Genomic DNA, 18,427 nt, shown 5'->3' on the forward strand with positions numbered 1-18,427 from the left:
TTATGACTTTTATGATTCAATTCTATATCAGAAGTTTTTGAAGAAGAGGGAGCCATTGGTCCTTTAGATGAAGTGCATTGATGCATACTCTCTTGGCAAGTACAACAAACCCGAGCTGGAGCAGATGGTTCGAGATATACACTTAATGGGGTTGTCCTACCTGCTAGAGTTTAGGAAGCATTGAAACAATGAGCTAATCTATTAGTTTTATGCTTCTTATCATCATGAGAGAGACCCTACTGGTGTTGTTGACATTATTCATTGGACCACTGAAGGCAAGCATTATAAGGTGGACTTCATCACTTTCTCTTGCCTTCTTAGTTTGAGTCACAATGACCGTACTGCTACTGAGTTGACTGAGTATGAGGATCTCGCTTTGGAGGAGTACCAACATATGTATCTTGATGGACACACAGTTGATGGACACATAGTGTTTCTGAAGCCCTACTATTATGTTTTGAACAACATCCTGCTATAGATCTTGTATCTAAAGGTAGGTGACTCTACCTTCCTTCATGATGATTCACAAAAAGTGCTTTAGTGATTTGGAGATGAGTTTCAGAAGTTTTTCATTAGCAGATATATTTGGAACAAGATCCATGATGCTACTAAGGATCCCGTGAAGCATCTCCCTTACGCACCATACATTATGCATGTCATTGAGCAAGTGTCCGACATTCGATTTCCCTATGACACTCAGTAAAAGCTTCTCAAGATATCCAACAAGACCTCCATCATTACTGCTAGAGAACTGAGGGAGAAAAGTGATACATACAAAGCAAAAAGGAAAGGTGTTGCAGGTTCTCACTCTCATCGTGGTGCTTCACCACCTATTATTGCTGCCCGATCTTCTAGTGTTGAGCCCCTCTCTTCTTCCTCCTTGGGTAAGAAGCCAATCAAATTCAAGTTCCTCATGACATACATGTTTGGTCAGTGATGTGCTAGTGCTCAACGTGAGCACGATATGCAAGAGCACCTCTACCGGTTGGAACAGCAAGCAGGGATTGTGTCTTATCCTCTGCCACCATTCGTGCCTCCCCGTGATCCGTTGGCTCTATATGATGAGGCATGTGCAGCATATGAAGCTGATGCGACTTCTCGCCCTCATGGCAAGGGCAAGGCGATGGAAGAAGATGAGAAATACATAGAGGATGATGATGATGAAGACAACGATGGTGATGAGGAAGGTGATCAAGATGAGGATGATGACTGAGGATGAGTAGTTGGTTTTTCATGCGGCCTACCCCTTTTGAGACTTGTTGATAAAGGGGGAGTGTTAGGCTTTAATTTCTCTTGTAATAAGTTAGTTGGTCTTTTTGTTTTGGAACTTTAAAACATTTAGCGTGTATGAACTATGTCGTGTGGTGGCAAGCTTGTGATGGACAAATATTTATATGTGTTTGTGATGAATGATTGTAGAACAAGTTATGGTTATCTATTTATCTTATTAGCTTATACTTGTCTCTACTTATGATGGTGAATGTTTTTTGGATGTTCATGTGTTGCTTCAAATTATATTTTGAAATCTTGGCCATCATATTCTCTTTTACTTGTTATGTGAAATAACATGTTATATTGCAATTCTTTTCACACATATCTATTTGTTGACACACACTTGTTGTACCCTACGGTTTGCAAAATTTAGGGGAAGCTTTTGTCTTGATGTATGCGAATCAAGTATAGATGATGCTAATTGAAATTCAAATTCATGCATACATCAAGGGGGAGCTCCTCATAAATTTTGGGGTTCAAAAGTTTTTAAAATCTTTCATTCCTATAAAAGCCTAAGTTGGTTGTCATTAATTACCAAAAAGTGGGAGATTAAAAGTGCATTTGCCCTCTATGTGGGTTTTGGTGTATTGATGATATTCAAATTAGGGACTAATATGATCTTAATGAGATATGTCGCAGCTATTGGTCCTATGAAAGATTCAAAGAGTTGATAAAGATGAAATTGTATCCCTCAATTCTTGAAGTTGAAAAGGCAGACAAACTCAAAACGCTCTCCAAAGGTTATAATTTTGTTTTTGAGTTTAGGATCCGCCGCACTATAAAGAGGGATGCAAAATTAGTTAGTCTGAGGAAGATAGAGTGCTCAAGCATAATAATAAAATCAAAAGAGAGACACTCTAGTACTCTACGAGCACGTAGATTATTTTTCTGTGACTGTTTGTGTCGGAAGTCCCGATGTAAGCCAGAACTCCTGATAGTCAGAAGTCACGACTCTTGCCGAAAGTTTTGACTCCTAGTCACTTAGCCTGTGCGGTGACTATGGACGTTAGAAGTCCTGACACGAGTTGGAACTTCTGACGGTCGGAGGTCCTGACCCAAGCCAGGAGTCCTGGCACCTATGGTTCTAACTGACTCGCTGTCTGCGCTCGTCGAAAGTCCCAACGTACGTCGGAACTTCTGACCATCAAAAGCCCCGAACCTTGTCGGGAGTCCCGACACCTAGAGCTTTACTGGTTTGCTTAACTGCGCATGTCGGAAGCCCTGACATTTGTTGGGAGTTCCAACATTAACTTACTCGCGTGGACTTCTGACCCTATATGAACAGTGTTTTCTGTTAACGTCGGAAGTCCCGAGATCTGCATCGGAACTTTCGATGTAGATTTGAACGGTTAGATTTCTTTATGGAGTATAAATACCACCCTCTTCACTTCTAACCATTATGGACTCATTCACAGCTGACCCACTTTGTACAAAATAGCTCCTAAGCAACTAAAGCATCCCTCTCTTCCCTCCTTTGCTCTAATCTTCGAGTCCCTTAGGGTTTTGAGTGAAAAGAGAGTGGATTAAGTGAGAACATCACTTTGGCAAGCTTGAGCACTTAATTTCTTTATCAAGCTGGTTGATTTTGCGTCTATTACTCTTGGAGCTTTGCCCCTAGCCGGCTAAGCATTGCCCAAGAGCTTTCATCTTGTGGAAGAGCCTTAGAAAATTTATATCACTCTTCGATTTCTTAGTGGAAAGGTCAGCTTTCATCTTGTGGAAGAGCCTTAGAAAATTTGTATCACTCTTTGATTTCTTAGTAAAAAGCTCAAGTGACCTCAACAACAAGGACATAGGAGCTCTTTTGTGGGGTTGCTGAACCTCAGAATAAATCCTTGTGTCTTGCGTGCTTATTGTTGTTGTTGTGATTGTTAGAGATTACTTGTATTTGTTTGTCTCTTTCTCTCGTAAACTTCTATTTTAGGGTTTGGACTCGATCTACGGTTTGGAGGCATTACAACGTCAAGGGAGTGACTCAACATCTTCATCAAACCACTAGAAAATGAGGTTGTAAGATTATTTATCCGTAAAGTTAAATTTGGCACTGCTTTTGTAGTTCATGTAGGCGTCGAAACTGCTGACGTTTGCGCCAGAACTTCTGACAACGTCGGGAGTTCCGACCCAAACGCTAGGACTTCATACATTAACTAACAAATTTGAACTTAGCATTTGCAGTAAATTTTTAGATATGCCTATTCACTCCTCTCTAAGCTTTGTTAGATCCTTTCAACCGAGAAGGAGCTAACACTCTGTGGGCAGATGAGGTGGAGGCTGTGGTCTTGGGGTTGGACGAGGCGGAGTCAACCCTCGGGGGTCAGATGAGGCAGAGCCCACGGTCTTGGTGTCGACCGAGGCGGAGCCAACCCTTGGGGGTCGGACAAGACGGAGCTTACGTACCTAGGGGTCGACAAGAGCTGTAATTGTACTCTTGACCACTTGGATAAATTAACGTTGACGGTTATTAGCTTCCCCTCTTTGGACACCCTAGTATTGGTCCCCAACATATATCAAGCCTTTTTACTCTTTCATTAATTTCTGTGCTGATAGTTAAAATATCAAATAGGAAAAAGTCTACATTAACTCCCTCAACTTTTATGAAAGTCTGTTTTTTCTCCCTGAACTCTAAAACTGGGTAAACCACCTTTCTGAACTTTTAAAACCGTTCATTTTACCTCCCTAACCAGTTATAAGCAGCTTTCAAAGGTGGTTTTATCTTTATCTTTTTTATTTATTTTGGCTAAATCTTTAAAAAATCATAGTAAATCATAGAAAAATCTTAAAATGGAAAATTTAATTTTGTTGGACTCCACATGAGTAGGTCTACACAATGAATATGCTCTAGTATAATTTTTTGTTGTAGCTTTAGATCTATGCTTTTCTGTAATTAATTCACAGCTGCAGTTTCTATAATCTAATTGTGATGAAGTTTATATGGTGGGCTAATTATTGTATGCTTGAACTATAATAAAAATTGCATTTTCATTAAATCATGTATAACTTAGTTATAGATTTATAAATACATTTTAACAAGCATACACATAAATAAATCTATAACTGACTTATACATGATCCAATAAGTATAAAATTTTTACTACAGTTCAAGAATACAATAATTAGTCTACTATAAAAACTTCACCATAATTGGACCATAAAAACTGTAGCTATGAATTAATTATAGAAAAACATAGATCTAAAGTTATAGCAAAAAATTTATGCTAAAGCATACCATATTATATGTTCAATGTAGATCTACTCATGTTGAGTCCAATAAAATTGGATTTTCTATTTTATAATTTTTCTGTAATTTACTATAATTTTTCAAAGATTCAATCAAAATAAATAAAAAGGAAAAGATGAAACCGCCTTTGAACATCACTTATAACCGGCCAGGGAAGTAAAACGAATGACTTTAAAAGTTCATATAGGTGATTTACGGGAGCTCCTACAGTCCGGTCGTTCAGATGACTCCACGCGTCGGCTGGCAACGCGGGAAAAGCGGCATTATGGGAAATTTCATGGGCGGCAACACGGACGCATGGTGCGTGTAGGCTGACAAATCCCGCCGGGGCCCACCACATCCACATGCGGTGACTTTTAACAGATTAAAAAAAGTTATAACTCTAAAATTAAATTTTGATTGCACCATCGAGTTTCTTGTAATAAATTCTTCAAAACAAGACCCCACATGGATATTTAGATAAAATTTTATTAACGAACATTTATCTTATGGAGATAAAATATTTTCTTTTATTGAGCGGAGACGATGTTCTAGGTTCAGAGAACAATGTTCCGTCTACGTAAGAAAAATATTCTCGGTTTAGAAGAATAATATTATAGTTTTAGGTTCATGAAATTGTTATTATAATATTTAAATAAAAAATACATAACATAAATAAAAAATAATAAAATCTAGAACAAAGCATAAGGGAAAAAAATAAAAACTCTGTAATAGAGAAAAATTTCAAAAGAACATCACAGTGATACTTTTCATATATCCTAAAATATACTTAGAATATCATATGTATACTAAGTGAACATAACTAAATATACCATAGACCATCATTAAATATATTATAGAACATCACATATATATTACGTGAACATTTATCTTATAAAGATGAAACATTTTCTTTTATTATGCAGAGACGATGTTCTAGATTTAAAAAACAATGTTCTATCTTTGTAAGAAGAACGTTCTCAGTTTAGGTTCATAAAATTAGTATTATAATATATATAAAAATAAATAAATAAATACATAACATAAATAAAGAATAATAAAATCTAGAGCAAAGTATAAGGAAAAAAATAAAAATACGTAATAGAGAAAAAATTAAAAGAATATCATATGGGCACTTTTCAAACATAATAAAATATACTATAGAATATCAGATGTATACTAAGTGGACATTACTAAATACAACATAAAACATCATAAGAAACATAATAGAACAACACATGTATATTATATGAACATCACAGAATATATCATAGATCATCATTATATACTACATAAACATCACATGTATACTATACAAACATCACAAAATGCATCATAGAACATCACATCTATACCACATGAACATAAAAACATGATAGAACATCATATTTATAACACGTGAACATCATAAAAATATCATAAAACATCACATATATACTACATAAACATAAAAAACATCACAGAACATGACATTATGTAGCACGGAAACATCACAAAAAACATCATAGAACATTACATCTATACTATATGAACATAAAATCTCATGGAATATAGAAAAATAAAAAATTAACATAAAAATATTTAAGTAAGGTAAAATAGAAAATAGAAAATAAAAAAATATAGAAAACATAAAGACAAAAGAGAAAATAAATAAGAAAAAGAAAAAGAAAGAAATGCCAAAAGAGTAAAATATAACAATAAAAAAATAAAAATAAAATAATTAATTATAGTAAAAACAATAATAATATAATAAATGAAAAGAATAGCAAATGAAAAGAAAACACACATAAAACATGAATAACAAATGAAAAATATATAGGAAAATAAGAAATAAATATGTACATGAAAAAATAAAGTAATTAATTAGAGTAAAATAACATAGAATAGAAAATAAAAAAGAAAATAAAAAGGAAAAAAGAAATATAAGAAATAAAAAAGAGAAACTAACGTAACAGCCTACTCCCTAGTTAAGAAGAAAATAAGCAGAAGAAAAAAAAGACACCAACTGCCTATATCGAGTGAAGAAAAGAAACATACGTGCAGGAAACATAGAAAATAAAAAAATAAAAACAAAAATGAAAAATAACATGAAAGGAGAAATAAAAGATAAATTGAAGAAAGGAAATAAAAATAATAAGAAAAGAAAAAGAAGGAAAGAAAAAAGAAATAAAAGAAACATATAAAATATAAAAAATGAAAAGAATAATAAAAAAATCACATAAAACATAAAAGAAATAAAAATAAAAAATGAAGCACGAAAAGAAAGAGAAAGAAGGAAAACAGAAAAGAAAAGAAAAAGAAAAAAAAAGAAAAAGAAACTAACGTAACGTCGTACCTTGGTCCTAGTATGCCGCCGACTCCCGCGCTTCGATGACTCCCGGGCGCTCGATCCCGCCTTCAGTGATGCCCGCGCATACTGTTTGGCAGACGCATCCAAATTCCGGGTGACTTACCCGATTTTAGAGATCAGGAAGGAAAAACAGGCTCTCGCAAAGAAGCGAGGAAGCTTAGGGGGCCTTTTTCTTATCAAATAATCAGCCTGTTCGGTTGGCTGGTTCGTGTCGTTGCTGATTCATTTATATGAGAGAAAAATACTGTTGATTGATTCATATAAATAGTATCTATGTGAGAAGGCTGGCCAGCCAGCCCGATCGGGCTGGATATCGGGCGGAGTGAGCATGTAGACAGGGTGGTGCGGGCCTAGTCGGATCCTGACTCGAAGACGACCCCCGGGCCCCGGCAGATGACCGCCGGATCGCATTTGTGAACCTAGCCCGGTTTGATGGGCTTGACCCAAAAGGCCGTATAGGCCTAGCGCCGTGTAGTCCTCGCCTGTTTCCTTCCGCTGCAGCAGCGGCAGCGATCCCCTCCTCCGGTCCTCCCTGCACGCCGGCTCCTCCTCATCCTCGCCCCCTCCGTCCACGGCTAAGGCAAGATCTCTCCGCTCAATCTTCTATCCCCTCCACTGTACCCTGTGATCTGTTCCTGACCCGCGTCGAATCGATTGATCTTTTGATCTGTAGTACTAGTACCACGCCCAGCCAGCCTAGGTCGTGGGGGCGAACCCTACGGGGGCGTGTTGGCATAGTGACGGATTTCGGGAGGACGCTGTTATTAGTTTGGTATGTAGTATATCTAGGGGTTTCGCAGATCCAACCCTTGATCCCTCCGGTTTCGGGTCTCCGGGACCGGGATGTGTTCGCTATTCCTGTAGGTGAATCCAGTATTTGTTTGTACGTTTCCTGCTGCAAACGTATGCTGCTAGGTTGGTTGGCGATAGATGCAAATATTTGATTTGTTCTCAAAATCAAGTCGCCATGTGTTGTATGATTGTATTGATTCGCGCTGGATGTTTCTGAAAAACAAGTTTGCTTTTGCTGCCTTGGATTCATAAAAAGATAATAGAACTAAACAATCCAGCCTTATATGGTAGCATCTCTCTCATCAAGTTAAGAAGTTTGTGGTTGAGTTCGTGCGTTATTTTCGTGAGATTATTATTTAGGTAGTGTTTAGTTCCCAAAATTTTGCAAGATTCCCCGTCACATCGAATCTTTGGACGCATGCATGAAGCATTAAATATAAATAAAAAATAAAACTAATTACACAGTTTAGACGAAATTCACGAGACGAATCTTTTAAGCCTAATTAGACTATGATTGGATACTAATTGTCAAACAACAGCGAAAGTGCTACAGTACCATTTCGTCAAAAATTTCGCCAACTAAACAAGGCCTTAGTAACACCACTATCTGCATATATTTTTTTGCTTCAACCTCTCTATTCTGCAGTTTTTCTGCGCAGGGTACCCTTGTGTCAGCTGCTTAAGTTTCGTTCAGCTCTTTTCGGTCTATTTCAGGGCTTAATTATGAATAGATGTGGTTTTGAGTCGGTTTGAAAATTTCAAAGAAGTGGAAAAGACATTATCATACCAGATGTACTGCATTTTATGTGTATATGCTGGACTATGTCTTCTCATTTCTCTTCCAAAAATAATTCCCAATCACCATTCATGCTTCTGCAGCTTTTGCTCTCAGGATGCCCCCTGTGTCGGTTGTTGAAGTTTGTTTAAGCTCTTTTTGGTCTATTTCGGATTTTTCTAATAAAATGAATACAAGTGGTTTTGAGAGGGTTGCAATCTAAAAAGTTAAAACCATGTTATTGTACCAAATGTTTTTGCTGCATTTTATGCATATATGCTGGACTGTGTTTTCCTACTTTTCTTCCAAAAATAAGTTCCCATCACCATTCATGCACCTTTCTAACATGGTCGATTGGTGTTATTTTTCTGATGCTGCAATAGATATACCATTGCCAGTATTCTGAGCTTCATAAGCTAATTTAGATGAAATGTATTGTTCAGTGGTGTATCCTAAATCATCCTGTGTTTTAGTATGCAATCTGACAAATGATGAATTTGGCCCAATTGTGGGAAATCAGTGTTTTGCATTGATGTTGTTGTGGTTGCAATATGGCATACCATCAACTCCATGTGAATATATGATGTTTAACCTGGCCTCATTTTTTGGCTAGTAAGTGTGCATACCTTATGTACTTACGTTATTCTTTGATTTATCATTTATCTAATATCCTCGCTTAATCATATAGGAGACTGAAGTGGTGAACACAGAATTAGGTTGTCATATTTGTTAAGTTAAAGTTTGAGCGTTGGAACAATGCCACCCCATAAGATTGAGACTGGGCATCAAGATGTGGTGCATGATATCGCCATGGATTACTATGGGAAGCGCTTAGCTACAGCCTCCTCTGATAACACAATAAAGATCATTGGCGTAAGTGGAAACTCGCACCAGCAGCTTGCAACTTTGAGTGGACACCAAGGCCCAGTATGGCAAGTCGCATGGGCTCATCCCAAGTTTGGTTCCATGCTCGCATCCTGCAGTTACGACGGCCGGGTGATCATCTGGAAGGAAGGAAGCAAGCCTGATGAATGGGCACTGGTACACACCTTTGCTGAGCACAAGTCCTCTGTGAATTCCATCGCATGGGCCCCTCATGAGCTGGGTCTATGCTTGGCTTGTGGTTCATCAGATGGGAACATTTCAGTCTTCACTGCTCGTTCTGATGGAGGTTGGGATACCACACGTATTGACCAGGCGCATCCAGTCGGTGTGACCTCAGTTTCATGGGCTCCGGCAATGGCACCGGGAGCTCTAATCAGTGCAGGATCTTCTGGTCAGTTTGAGTATGTTCAGAAACTCGCTTCTGGTGGCTGCGACAACACGGTGAAGGTGTGGAAGCTCAACAATGGGAATTGGCGGATGGACTGTTTCCCTGCCCTACAGATGCACAAGGACTGGGTGAGAGATGTTGCGTGGGCGCCAAACCTAGGCCTTCCAAAGTCCACCATTGCCAGCGCCTCTCAGGATGGAACAGTTGTTATCTGGACAGCAGCAAAAGAAGGCGAGCAGTGGGAAGGCCGGGTGCTTTATGATTTCAGAACCCCTGTGTGGAGGCTGTCCTGGTCGCTGACTGGGAACATACTGGCGGTGTCTGACGGCAACAACAATGTGACCCTGTGGAAGGAAGCTGTGGATGGCGAATGGCAGCAAGTGACGACCGTTGAGCCATAGGTCTCTAGAGTTGTTCCTCACTTATATTGCCGTGATAATAATTGTAGTTTTCGTGTAAGGTAAAGCTATGCCCCTGTGGGTAGCATGTGGAACTGTTTGTGGTTCATAGCTTGTGGCAAGGCACAGTGCATGAGACATGGGTAGCATGTGGAACTGTTTGTGGTCATAGCTTGTGGCAAGGCACAGTGCATGAGACATGGTTTCAGGCTCGGGCAAAAATGAAAAATTAACTTGTTATGTATGTGGGTCATTCTGTTTCTCGATTCAGTGCCTTTTGTTTCCCATGTTTAATTCGTTGTTTACTCGTGTGTATATCAGATATTCTGTTCAGGATAATGGTTAATTTGATATACTTGATGCTCTCTGCATTGCTGATGTAAGCTTTGCACTTGTAGGCCAAGTTTTCTCCAGTGAAACTGTGGCCAGACAAGATGAGCCAAGCACAATTTGGTTCACTGGTATCAACGAGGGGCCAGGGCCGAAAAAGCCTGGAAGGCAGCTCTCCTGGGCTCCTGGCGCCATTCCAATCGCGTCGTGTGCCGGGGCGTTTCTTTGCAGGCCATTTCACTCGCTTTCCTTCAATATCCTGTTAAAGTACTCGTCATTTTCGTCACCCTAGTAGTCACAAAGCTCTGTTTATACTCCTACAGTGTTTTCTTTTGGTCCATCCAACATCGAGGGTTGAGACTCCTAGAACTAGGATCAGGCACCCAGAAACTTTTCTTGAAATCGAATTGTTTCCACCAGAAAAGAGAAAATATGTGCATGTAGTACTGTATGTTACCATCACAGTGAGTCCTTTTCCTGCTCGTAGAAAGGGAGAAAACAGAGTTTGTGTCCCTCTCCTCAACGGGGATTCCAAGTTCGGGTAACCAACGGCGCAGACCGGCCCCAAAGATCACTGGATTAATCATAGCCCTACAAAATAACCGACCGCATTAATTAATTTGACAAGATTTCGGGAGTGCGTTCTGTTCGCCTCTGAAACTACACCAACTGCGGCCGCACAAGCGTCAGGCCCGGGAGAGGAGTTCGTGCTCCAAAAGATTCGCGCTTGGCCACTTTTTTGTACAACATCCACTCTCCTCAGCTCCCTAGCGACTTCGTTTGTTGTTTTCTTCTTCTTTCTTCCCCGAAAAGGCTAGACGGCGGCTTCGAGAGCTCACTCGTCGCCGGCGGCCGGCGACGGAAGGTGCGGGTTTCAGTTCTTTCTTTTTTACCCCTACCTCGGTTCCATAAGCGAGCGCTTTTCGTTCTGGATTGGTTATTCGTCGTCGCGGCGCGATTAGGTTCATCTCTTCTTGGTTCCCACCAAGTTCGGCTCCTTTTAGTCTTAGGGCAGTATTGATGAGAACATGACATCTTCGGATACGAACAATGATTATAAGGTGTGCTTGTTTCTACATTTGCATAGTAGCTTTGGTTATAATTCACTTGGTTCCACATGTACATGTCACTATTTGATTGTAGGTTCAAATGTGTTTCATAATGGAAGTTCATCAAAGTTGAACTTTTGGTTCGTCGGCAGCCCGACAGTGCCTCATTGAAAAGGCCATAACTCATCCATCCGGAGTGCGATCGAGGTCAATGAGCACTTGATGGAAAGCTTGTTTGATAAGCTTTCAAATAGATCTGGTTCCATCTCAATATCACATCGACAAGGCCTCCAAATCGTCAATATATTCTGTCGCTGTTTCTGCTGTGAGCTACACTGTCGTTATGGGCTTGTTATTCATCCTTGGGACCCTGGCCCAAGTGGGAGCACACCTAAGGACTTGGATCACCCACCAAGAAAGCCCTTGGACGTCCTCCTCCTTGGTCACCACCTTAGGAGGCCAGCAAGGACGTCCAAGCCAAGCCAGAGGCCCAGTCCAATCCGAGTTCGAGTCTGCCTCGGCCATCAGGACCAGTCTGTAATAAAATGGACGCCCAGGATGCATCCGAACTCCGTTTTCGATGATCCACATATGGATGGAAAGATAATTTGATAAGGAAGCCAATTCAAGTGGTATCACATCAAAAGTTCTTCGGAATCAACGAGAATCGTTGAAACAATTCAGCGTCCAGAATCTGTCAGGGTGCTGCGACACCTTCTTTTGGGCCGTTGGGCCTTGTAACGTGTTGGGACACCTTTAGGACGTGAAGAGGGATCCTTGAACGTCCCTTAGGCTATATAATCAGTAGCCACCACCTACATTAGGGTTTGGGTTTTGCTTAGATTATTCTGTCAAGAAACAGTTTCGCCGTTTTTTCGGTTTGTGAGACCCCAACTCGTGAGATTAATCATACATTTGTAATTTGGTTGCGATTTTTCTTGTTCTTGCTTGTGTTCTTCGTTGCGCAGACATGGATTAGCCTTCTTGGCGAGATCAACCTGGTCCGTGACTCGGTTGATAACCAGAGGAGCTTTGGTGCTAAGATTGTAGGGTTCGATCTTTCGATCTGAAGCCGGATCGGTGTGTCATTCTCTGCCACAACGATAGTTACCATCACCTGACGGAAGATCGGGATCCCCGTCTCCATTAAGTGATAATCAGAGCTAAGGTATACCGTCAGGTTCACTTTTATTCCCTAGTTTAAGAGTTTCGCATTCGTCCTATAGTCCAGTGCCATACTTTTATTTTCTATCCTAGAACCTTCCGCGCCATAGCCTTTGCATATTTTAGTTTCAGAGTTCGCTTTGTTGAGTTTATATCCTAGGTCAAAGTCTTGTTGCTGGTTTAGATTGTGTTCTTTTCTAGTTTGTGTTGATCCCTTCACCCGCCGCTATTCCGTATCACCATCGGTTTGCATCTTGTGTCCACTAAAACCCTTATTCGAGCAGCTTCCTTAAAACAGTCATAACTTTTACATCCGAACTCGAAACGGGGAAAATTTTATATCTACGAAGAACGCCAGAAAATTTTAGATCTATTTCATCCCAGCGTTGTTGGGTTCGCAAAAATTAGATTTGCGAAATTCGATTAGGAAAATTGAGTTTCTGGGCCCATAAATTTTGGTATGTTTTTTAGAGCACAGTCCTAATTTTTTATAGGCCACATCTTTTATTCAATTGAGCTCAAATTTTTTGTGGTTTATTCTTGTGTGCTCCTTGCTGAGAAAAAATATCAAAAGAGCAAAAGCAAGAAAAAAAGATTGGACAAAAAAATAAAATAAAAATAGTAAAAGAGAATAGAAAATATCGAAAATGAGCACATAAGGAACACTCAATAGCTCTATTGTTTGTGATACCTTTTGCCTTGTTCACATCCGTTGCTACCTTTGATACTTGTTTCCTCTCTTGTTTATCACAACTGGTGATAGGAACATGTATAGGCCAGCAACTAGGACAAGTGCTCTAGACATTTATTCAATATTGTTGTCTGTCACTGACTTGTGTGCCACATATACATATTTGTTCTTTTGCGTGCCTCCCAAGCTCCACATATACTTCAGATCGGTACAGAAAAAGACTCTTGCAATCTTGGTGTCACACCCTCACAGGTATCACGTACCAGCCACCGGTTGTACCGTCCACTGTTTTGTGTTGGTAAGAACCTTGTAAGAGCTTGATAAGGTGTTTCCTTTTGCTATGATCTTGAGAGGCAGCACCACTCCACCTGCGTAGTAGGATTATTAGGGATAACCTTCACTGTTTGTTCCTTGTTTTTGTGTTTACAATGACAGGTTGTTCGTATCCACCGACTTATGATGGTATAGGTGCTGATGAGTACATGGAGTGGGAAATTGCTATCGATAACATATTTGCTACTCGCCTTATGTGTCCAAGGAGGAAGATAAAAAATACAGTTAGTGTTTTGCGACATTCTGCTTTATCTTGGTGGAAGTCTTTAGATCCTTCTGATAAGCCTCAAACTTGGAATGATATAAAACTTCTTATGCGAGAAACCTTTGTTAATCCACCTCCTATTTTGACTTCATATGATGAGGTGCCATGTCCTCATCAAGTATGATGCTCTTTTACTGGGGTTCTGAAAGGACTATGCTTTGGTTTGATGATTCGTTTGGTTGGGTGCTTGGATGCTACTGGTTCATTACTTAATTTTGGGGTCTATTGGAGAGGGGATCAAATAATCTTTGCTCGTTTAAATTATCTGCCTGAGGTTTCACCAACGGTTCGATGATAAAAATCAACCCTTTTGTTCTGCTCAGTCTTAGTCTCATCAAGCTTTGTTTGAGCAGAACTGTCCACCGTAGGTTGTGTGAATGACAGGTACCACACTTTGCTAAATTCAGCTAGGGATTATAGTACAACTTGTCTGAAGGTTCAGACACCAGTGTCATCCTAATTTGCAAATTCTATCCTGCAAACATGACTAAGGGTGGCAATGGGTAAATTCCCATTGGGTATGGCCACCCGAGACCCATCCCCGCCATAAAAATTTGGTACCGTCAGAATGCCCATACCCGTCATGGGTGGGGAATTTTCCCCAGACCCATACCGGCCGGGTAAATCATACCCGTCGGGTCACCCATACCCGCCAACAATTTATTCACGCACATGAAAATCAACAATTCAACAGCAACCACCACTAACCAGAGCACATAAAATTAGACAAATAATAGCATATAATAATATCTTCTGCAAATTAAGATTCCTTTTCATTTAGTTTCTCCTCTACATTAGTCATGATTAATGTAGAAGTTACTGATTATAGACATGGTTTTGGGAACTTTCAAGTGGAGTATTGGACTCGTTGACTCTAGAACAAGTGATGCACTGCAACACTGAAGAAAAGTGTAGCCATCTTGCAAGTACTCTACCTCCTATTGAAGCAGCATTGCTTGAATAAGCCATCAATCTCATGGCAGATGTGGTGGAAAATGAAAGCTACAACAAGATGAATGCTCGCAACATTGCTATGGTTTTTGCACCAAATATGACCAAGGTTACTGGCAAGCATATTTGTTTCTCTCTACCTGCATTACTTTTCAGAATCTGTAGTCTAACCACGGAGCATTGATCTCTTTCAGATGGCCTGGTATTTTTCACCCATGGGTAAACGGTTACGGGGACTGCTGGATCATACCCATACTCGCGTACCCGATGGGTGAAGGGCTTGGTCCATTTACGTACCCGTGGGTAATGTGTTTAGCCCATATTTAGATCCTAATGGAGTAAATACCCGTCGGGTATCGGGTCGCGGGTCCCCATTGCCATCTTTAAACATGACTTGATATGGAAGAACCGCATGCCTTTAGAGTTTAGAAACAGGACGTAAACTGCCTAGTGTTATTGCATACACATTGTATCGTTCTGACCAGGAATCCTGTTAATTGATTGTAGTTATGTAGGATCAGATTATGTAAAATAAACTAGCATTTACCACTCAATGCCAGTGAATAGTTTAAACAAGTACATCTACTGTTCCTGACTGTCTGAATCAGATGTCTGGATTGCTATCAAGCTTATTCCTAGAACCTGGTAGAAATTTATACTTGCTACAATTAGAACGGTATGTTATACTCTAACAATGTTTGTTGGTACTTAATGTTGAATTTTCAATGTTCTCTGAAACAGGACATTTCCACTATTTTATTGACAAAGAAAGAAAAAAAGCTAATGGCGAGAAGCATTAATTCAGATTATATTGATTTCTCACATATGGGTGGATTCGACATGGGCATGATTTGAGGAAAATGTGAAAAAGTTCATGGAGGTAGTAGTAGTTCCTTCTCATAAGTTTGATGTTTAACATGATTTTTTCGGTTTGCACATATTTGGATATTCGAACGCAACATAGGATTTTCTTGATAATGCTTTGTTACTAACTTTCCCCATGTATGGACAGCTCCCGATCAAGTATCTTGATTCGGCTCATGATAAGGCTGTTGAATTCATTGAAGATGTTCATGCAATATTTTATGGTCCCTTTACTGATGATGAGGTGCCAAATAACGATGATTGCTATGTTATCACTGAATGTTCACCAACATCTATTGAAAAGGAGCTAGTTGGACCAAACACTGAACCCTCAACTCCTGCATCCTTCATTACCATGGAGAACAGTTCTACTGGCTGTGATACTGATGCTCATCAAACTGAATCATTTTCAACAAAAAGTACAGGTTTATCCTTGATGAATCATGTGTACCCAGAAAATAATTCATCTGAAGGAGCTCATATCGAATCAAATGATCTGTGTATTTTGCCTGTGGACATCTCAACAACTAGAATATATGGTACTAATTTTTCTAATAGACACTTTATTTCTCTTTATCTGCATCTTCTTGCCTAACTAATTATTTTTCTGTACTGTTTTCCCTCTTTTTTCCCCTTTCAGACAGCTCTGATGAAGTCATTTTATGGAATCCAGAGACTTTTGTAAAACCACGGCGATCACATGGTTCGTGTCATCATGAGATCATTGCAAACTTTTAATATCAACAATACTGTGTTTTTAAAAAATATTTGTAAAATTACACTTGATTCCATAGCCATATGCATAGATCATTTGGCTTATTACATCCATTATCACCTTCCATCAATATTTTGATCTGTATTTATATTTGTCTTCATTTTAATGAAAATTTGTAATTGACCTGACAGAACTTACCACCATACCTCAAGATGATCATGCACCTCATGCTTTGGAAACAGAAGTGACAGTGCAAGTTGGACTCAACTGTTCTGGACATTCAGGCAAATACCTTGTAACCTCATTTTATCCTTATCTGTAAGAATGGCAAAGGCACATCATTTTTTTTTCAAGTTACTTACCGTGCCTTCATATCCTGGCAGATTCTTCTGTTTGTAGTGGACTAATACCACTAGAAAATTCTCGTGCAAATTATGAAGAGCACATGGTATTACACAGTGCAAACGACCCTGTTGGAGTAACAGTGCATGGTTTGCATCTTTTCACCTTTTAACTGTGACTGATAGTTCTGTACTTCTGTTACGTCTCCTCTTGTTTTTAGAATAATAACTTCAATGCAAAAATGCATATAACAACGTAAATATTCTCAATCATTTACCCTTGTATTAAATTGGCATGACAGCAATTTGTCCTACTTGGTGAAAAGTAATTAAATGTGAGTATGCAAACTTGTATGCTTTAGCAAACCACATGGTGACCCTGCTCGTTATAAAGGCCCATTTTTGTCCACATTTGCAAGTTTTTGTGTTGATAGAAGTGGGTAAAATGTAAGCATACTGACTATTTGATCTTAAAAAAATCAAAATAATGGCTTAAAAAATATATTTATCTTTGACAGTTCACTTGAGAAAAAAATTAGCAAGTGCTTTATAAGATATATAACTGGCTTATTTAAACGTTTGTCCAACTGTCATAAATACACTAATCTGTTTTACATTTGTTTTGATTAAAAAATGATGTACGTGTCCTGGCAGATTCCATTACCATAACCCATGATGATTATGTACCTCACACATTGCACACGGAGCAAATGACAGAGCAAGCTGGACTTGGACTGCATTGGTCTGGACATTCAGGCAAGTTGCTTATAACCCCAGCTTATCTTTATCCATAGAATGACAAAGGCATATGATTCGTTTTGATGTTACTTACTGTGCCTTAATATATTGAATTTTCGCAGATATCCTGGAAACTCTACGGATTTTTTTTAATGCACCGCTGCGAGAAGATTCTAGCACAAATTACGAAAGGGCTGTTTGCTTGCAGCCCTGCCAGGCAACTCTGCCTGGGACACAAGCAAACAGGCCCGAAGTGCACGTGGTATCGTACAGTGCAAACAGCCCTGTGGAATCAACCACACATGGCTTTGTACCTCTACACTTATGGAATGTGACCTGTTCTATTATCTCTCCTGTCATATTAGATGCACTTTGAAGCCAAAATGTTTTCAACAGTAAACTATTCTGATTCGTCTCAACTTCGTAGTGTTTGCTAATGAAGTTTTCTTGACGAGCAAAATAGTATAATTAATTTTATATAAGACATACAAAACTTCTTCTGTACTTAAGTAAAACTAGGGCCTTGTTTAGATGCCATCCAAATTCCAAGTTTTTTCACTCTCTCTCCATCACATCAATTTTTAGCCACTTGCATGGAGTATTAAATGTAGGTAAAAAAATAACTAATTACACAGTTTAGTTGGAAATCACGAGATAAATCTTTTGAGCCTAGTTGATTCATGATTGGATAATATTTGTTAAATAAGACGAAAGTGGTACTATATATCGGGTTAAAAAAAATTTGCAAAGTGAACCAGGCCTAGATGATTGTCTTACTTGGGATAGTGTTTAATAATTTATGCTAGGAATACCAGTGAAGCCAAGGAATCCGTTAGGCTCGTCCTTCCCAGCCCCGACCCCCAGCGGCGACGCCGAGCTCCCTCAGCCGAGTCGCCAGAAAGCTCCGGG

The 18,427-nt window shown here is 39.3% G+C and overlaps 2 protein-coding genes across 2 annotated transcripts; both read left to right on the plus strand.

Moving 5' to 3' along the window:
- Positions 1–7,263: 7,263 nt before the first annotated feature.
- On the plus strand, positions 7,264–10,330 carry LOC136449400 (protein transport protein SEC13 homolog B-like). The gene is made up of 2 exons (XM_066449425.1): positions 7,264–7,419; positions 9,095–10,330. Exon 2 carries the CDS (start codon positions 9,163–9,165, stop codon positions 10,078–10,080), a length of 918 nt encoding a protein of 305 aa, XP_066305522.1. The 5' UTR covers positions 7,264–7,419; positions 9,095–9,162; the 3' UTR covers positions 10,081–10,330.
- Positions 10,331–10,850: 520 nt separating this feature from the next.
- On the plus strand, positions 10,851–17,969 carry LOC136449398 (uncharacterized). The gene is made up of 8 exons (XM_066449424.1): positions 10,851–11,272; positions 15,602–15,740; positions 15,873–16,263; positions 16,365–16,427; positions 16,631–16,723; positions 16,823–16,930; positions 17,435–17,536; positions 17,641–17,969. Exons 2-8 carry the CDS (start codon positions 15,735–15,737, stop codon positions 17,892–17,894), a joined length of 1,017 nt encoding a protein of 338 aa, XP_066305521.1. The 5' UTR covers positions 10,851–11,272; positions 15,602–15,734; the 3' UTR covers positions 17,895–17,969.
- The last annotated feature ends 458 nt before the right edge of the window (positions 17,970–18,427 follow it).

The sequence above is a fragment of the Miscanthus floridulus genome, chromosome 5 (assembly GCF_019320115.1).
Source record: "Miscanthus floridulus cultivar M001 chromosome 5, ASM1932011v1, whole genome shotgun sequence".
Classification (NCBI taxonomy): Eukaryota; Viridiplantae; Streptophyta; class Magnoliopsida; order Poales; family Poaceae; genus Miscanthus; species Miscanthus floridulus.

Excerpts from the sequence above, each read along its gene's own strand:
- LOC136449400 (XM_066449425.1), top strand. The coding sequence starts at position 9,163 with ATGCCACCCCATAAGATTGAGACTGGGCATCAAGATGTGGTGCATGAT.
- LOC136449398 (XM_066449424.1), top strand. Across the intron at positions 16,264-16,364 it reads CTCAACAACTAGAATATATG|ACAGCTCTGATGAAGTCATT; the intron begins GTACTAATTTTT and ends TTCCCCTTTCAG. Across the intron at positions 16,724-16,822 it reads CAACTGTTCTGGACATTCAG|ATTCTTCTGTTTGTAGTGGA; the intron begins GCAAATACCTTG and ends ATATCCTGGCAG.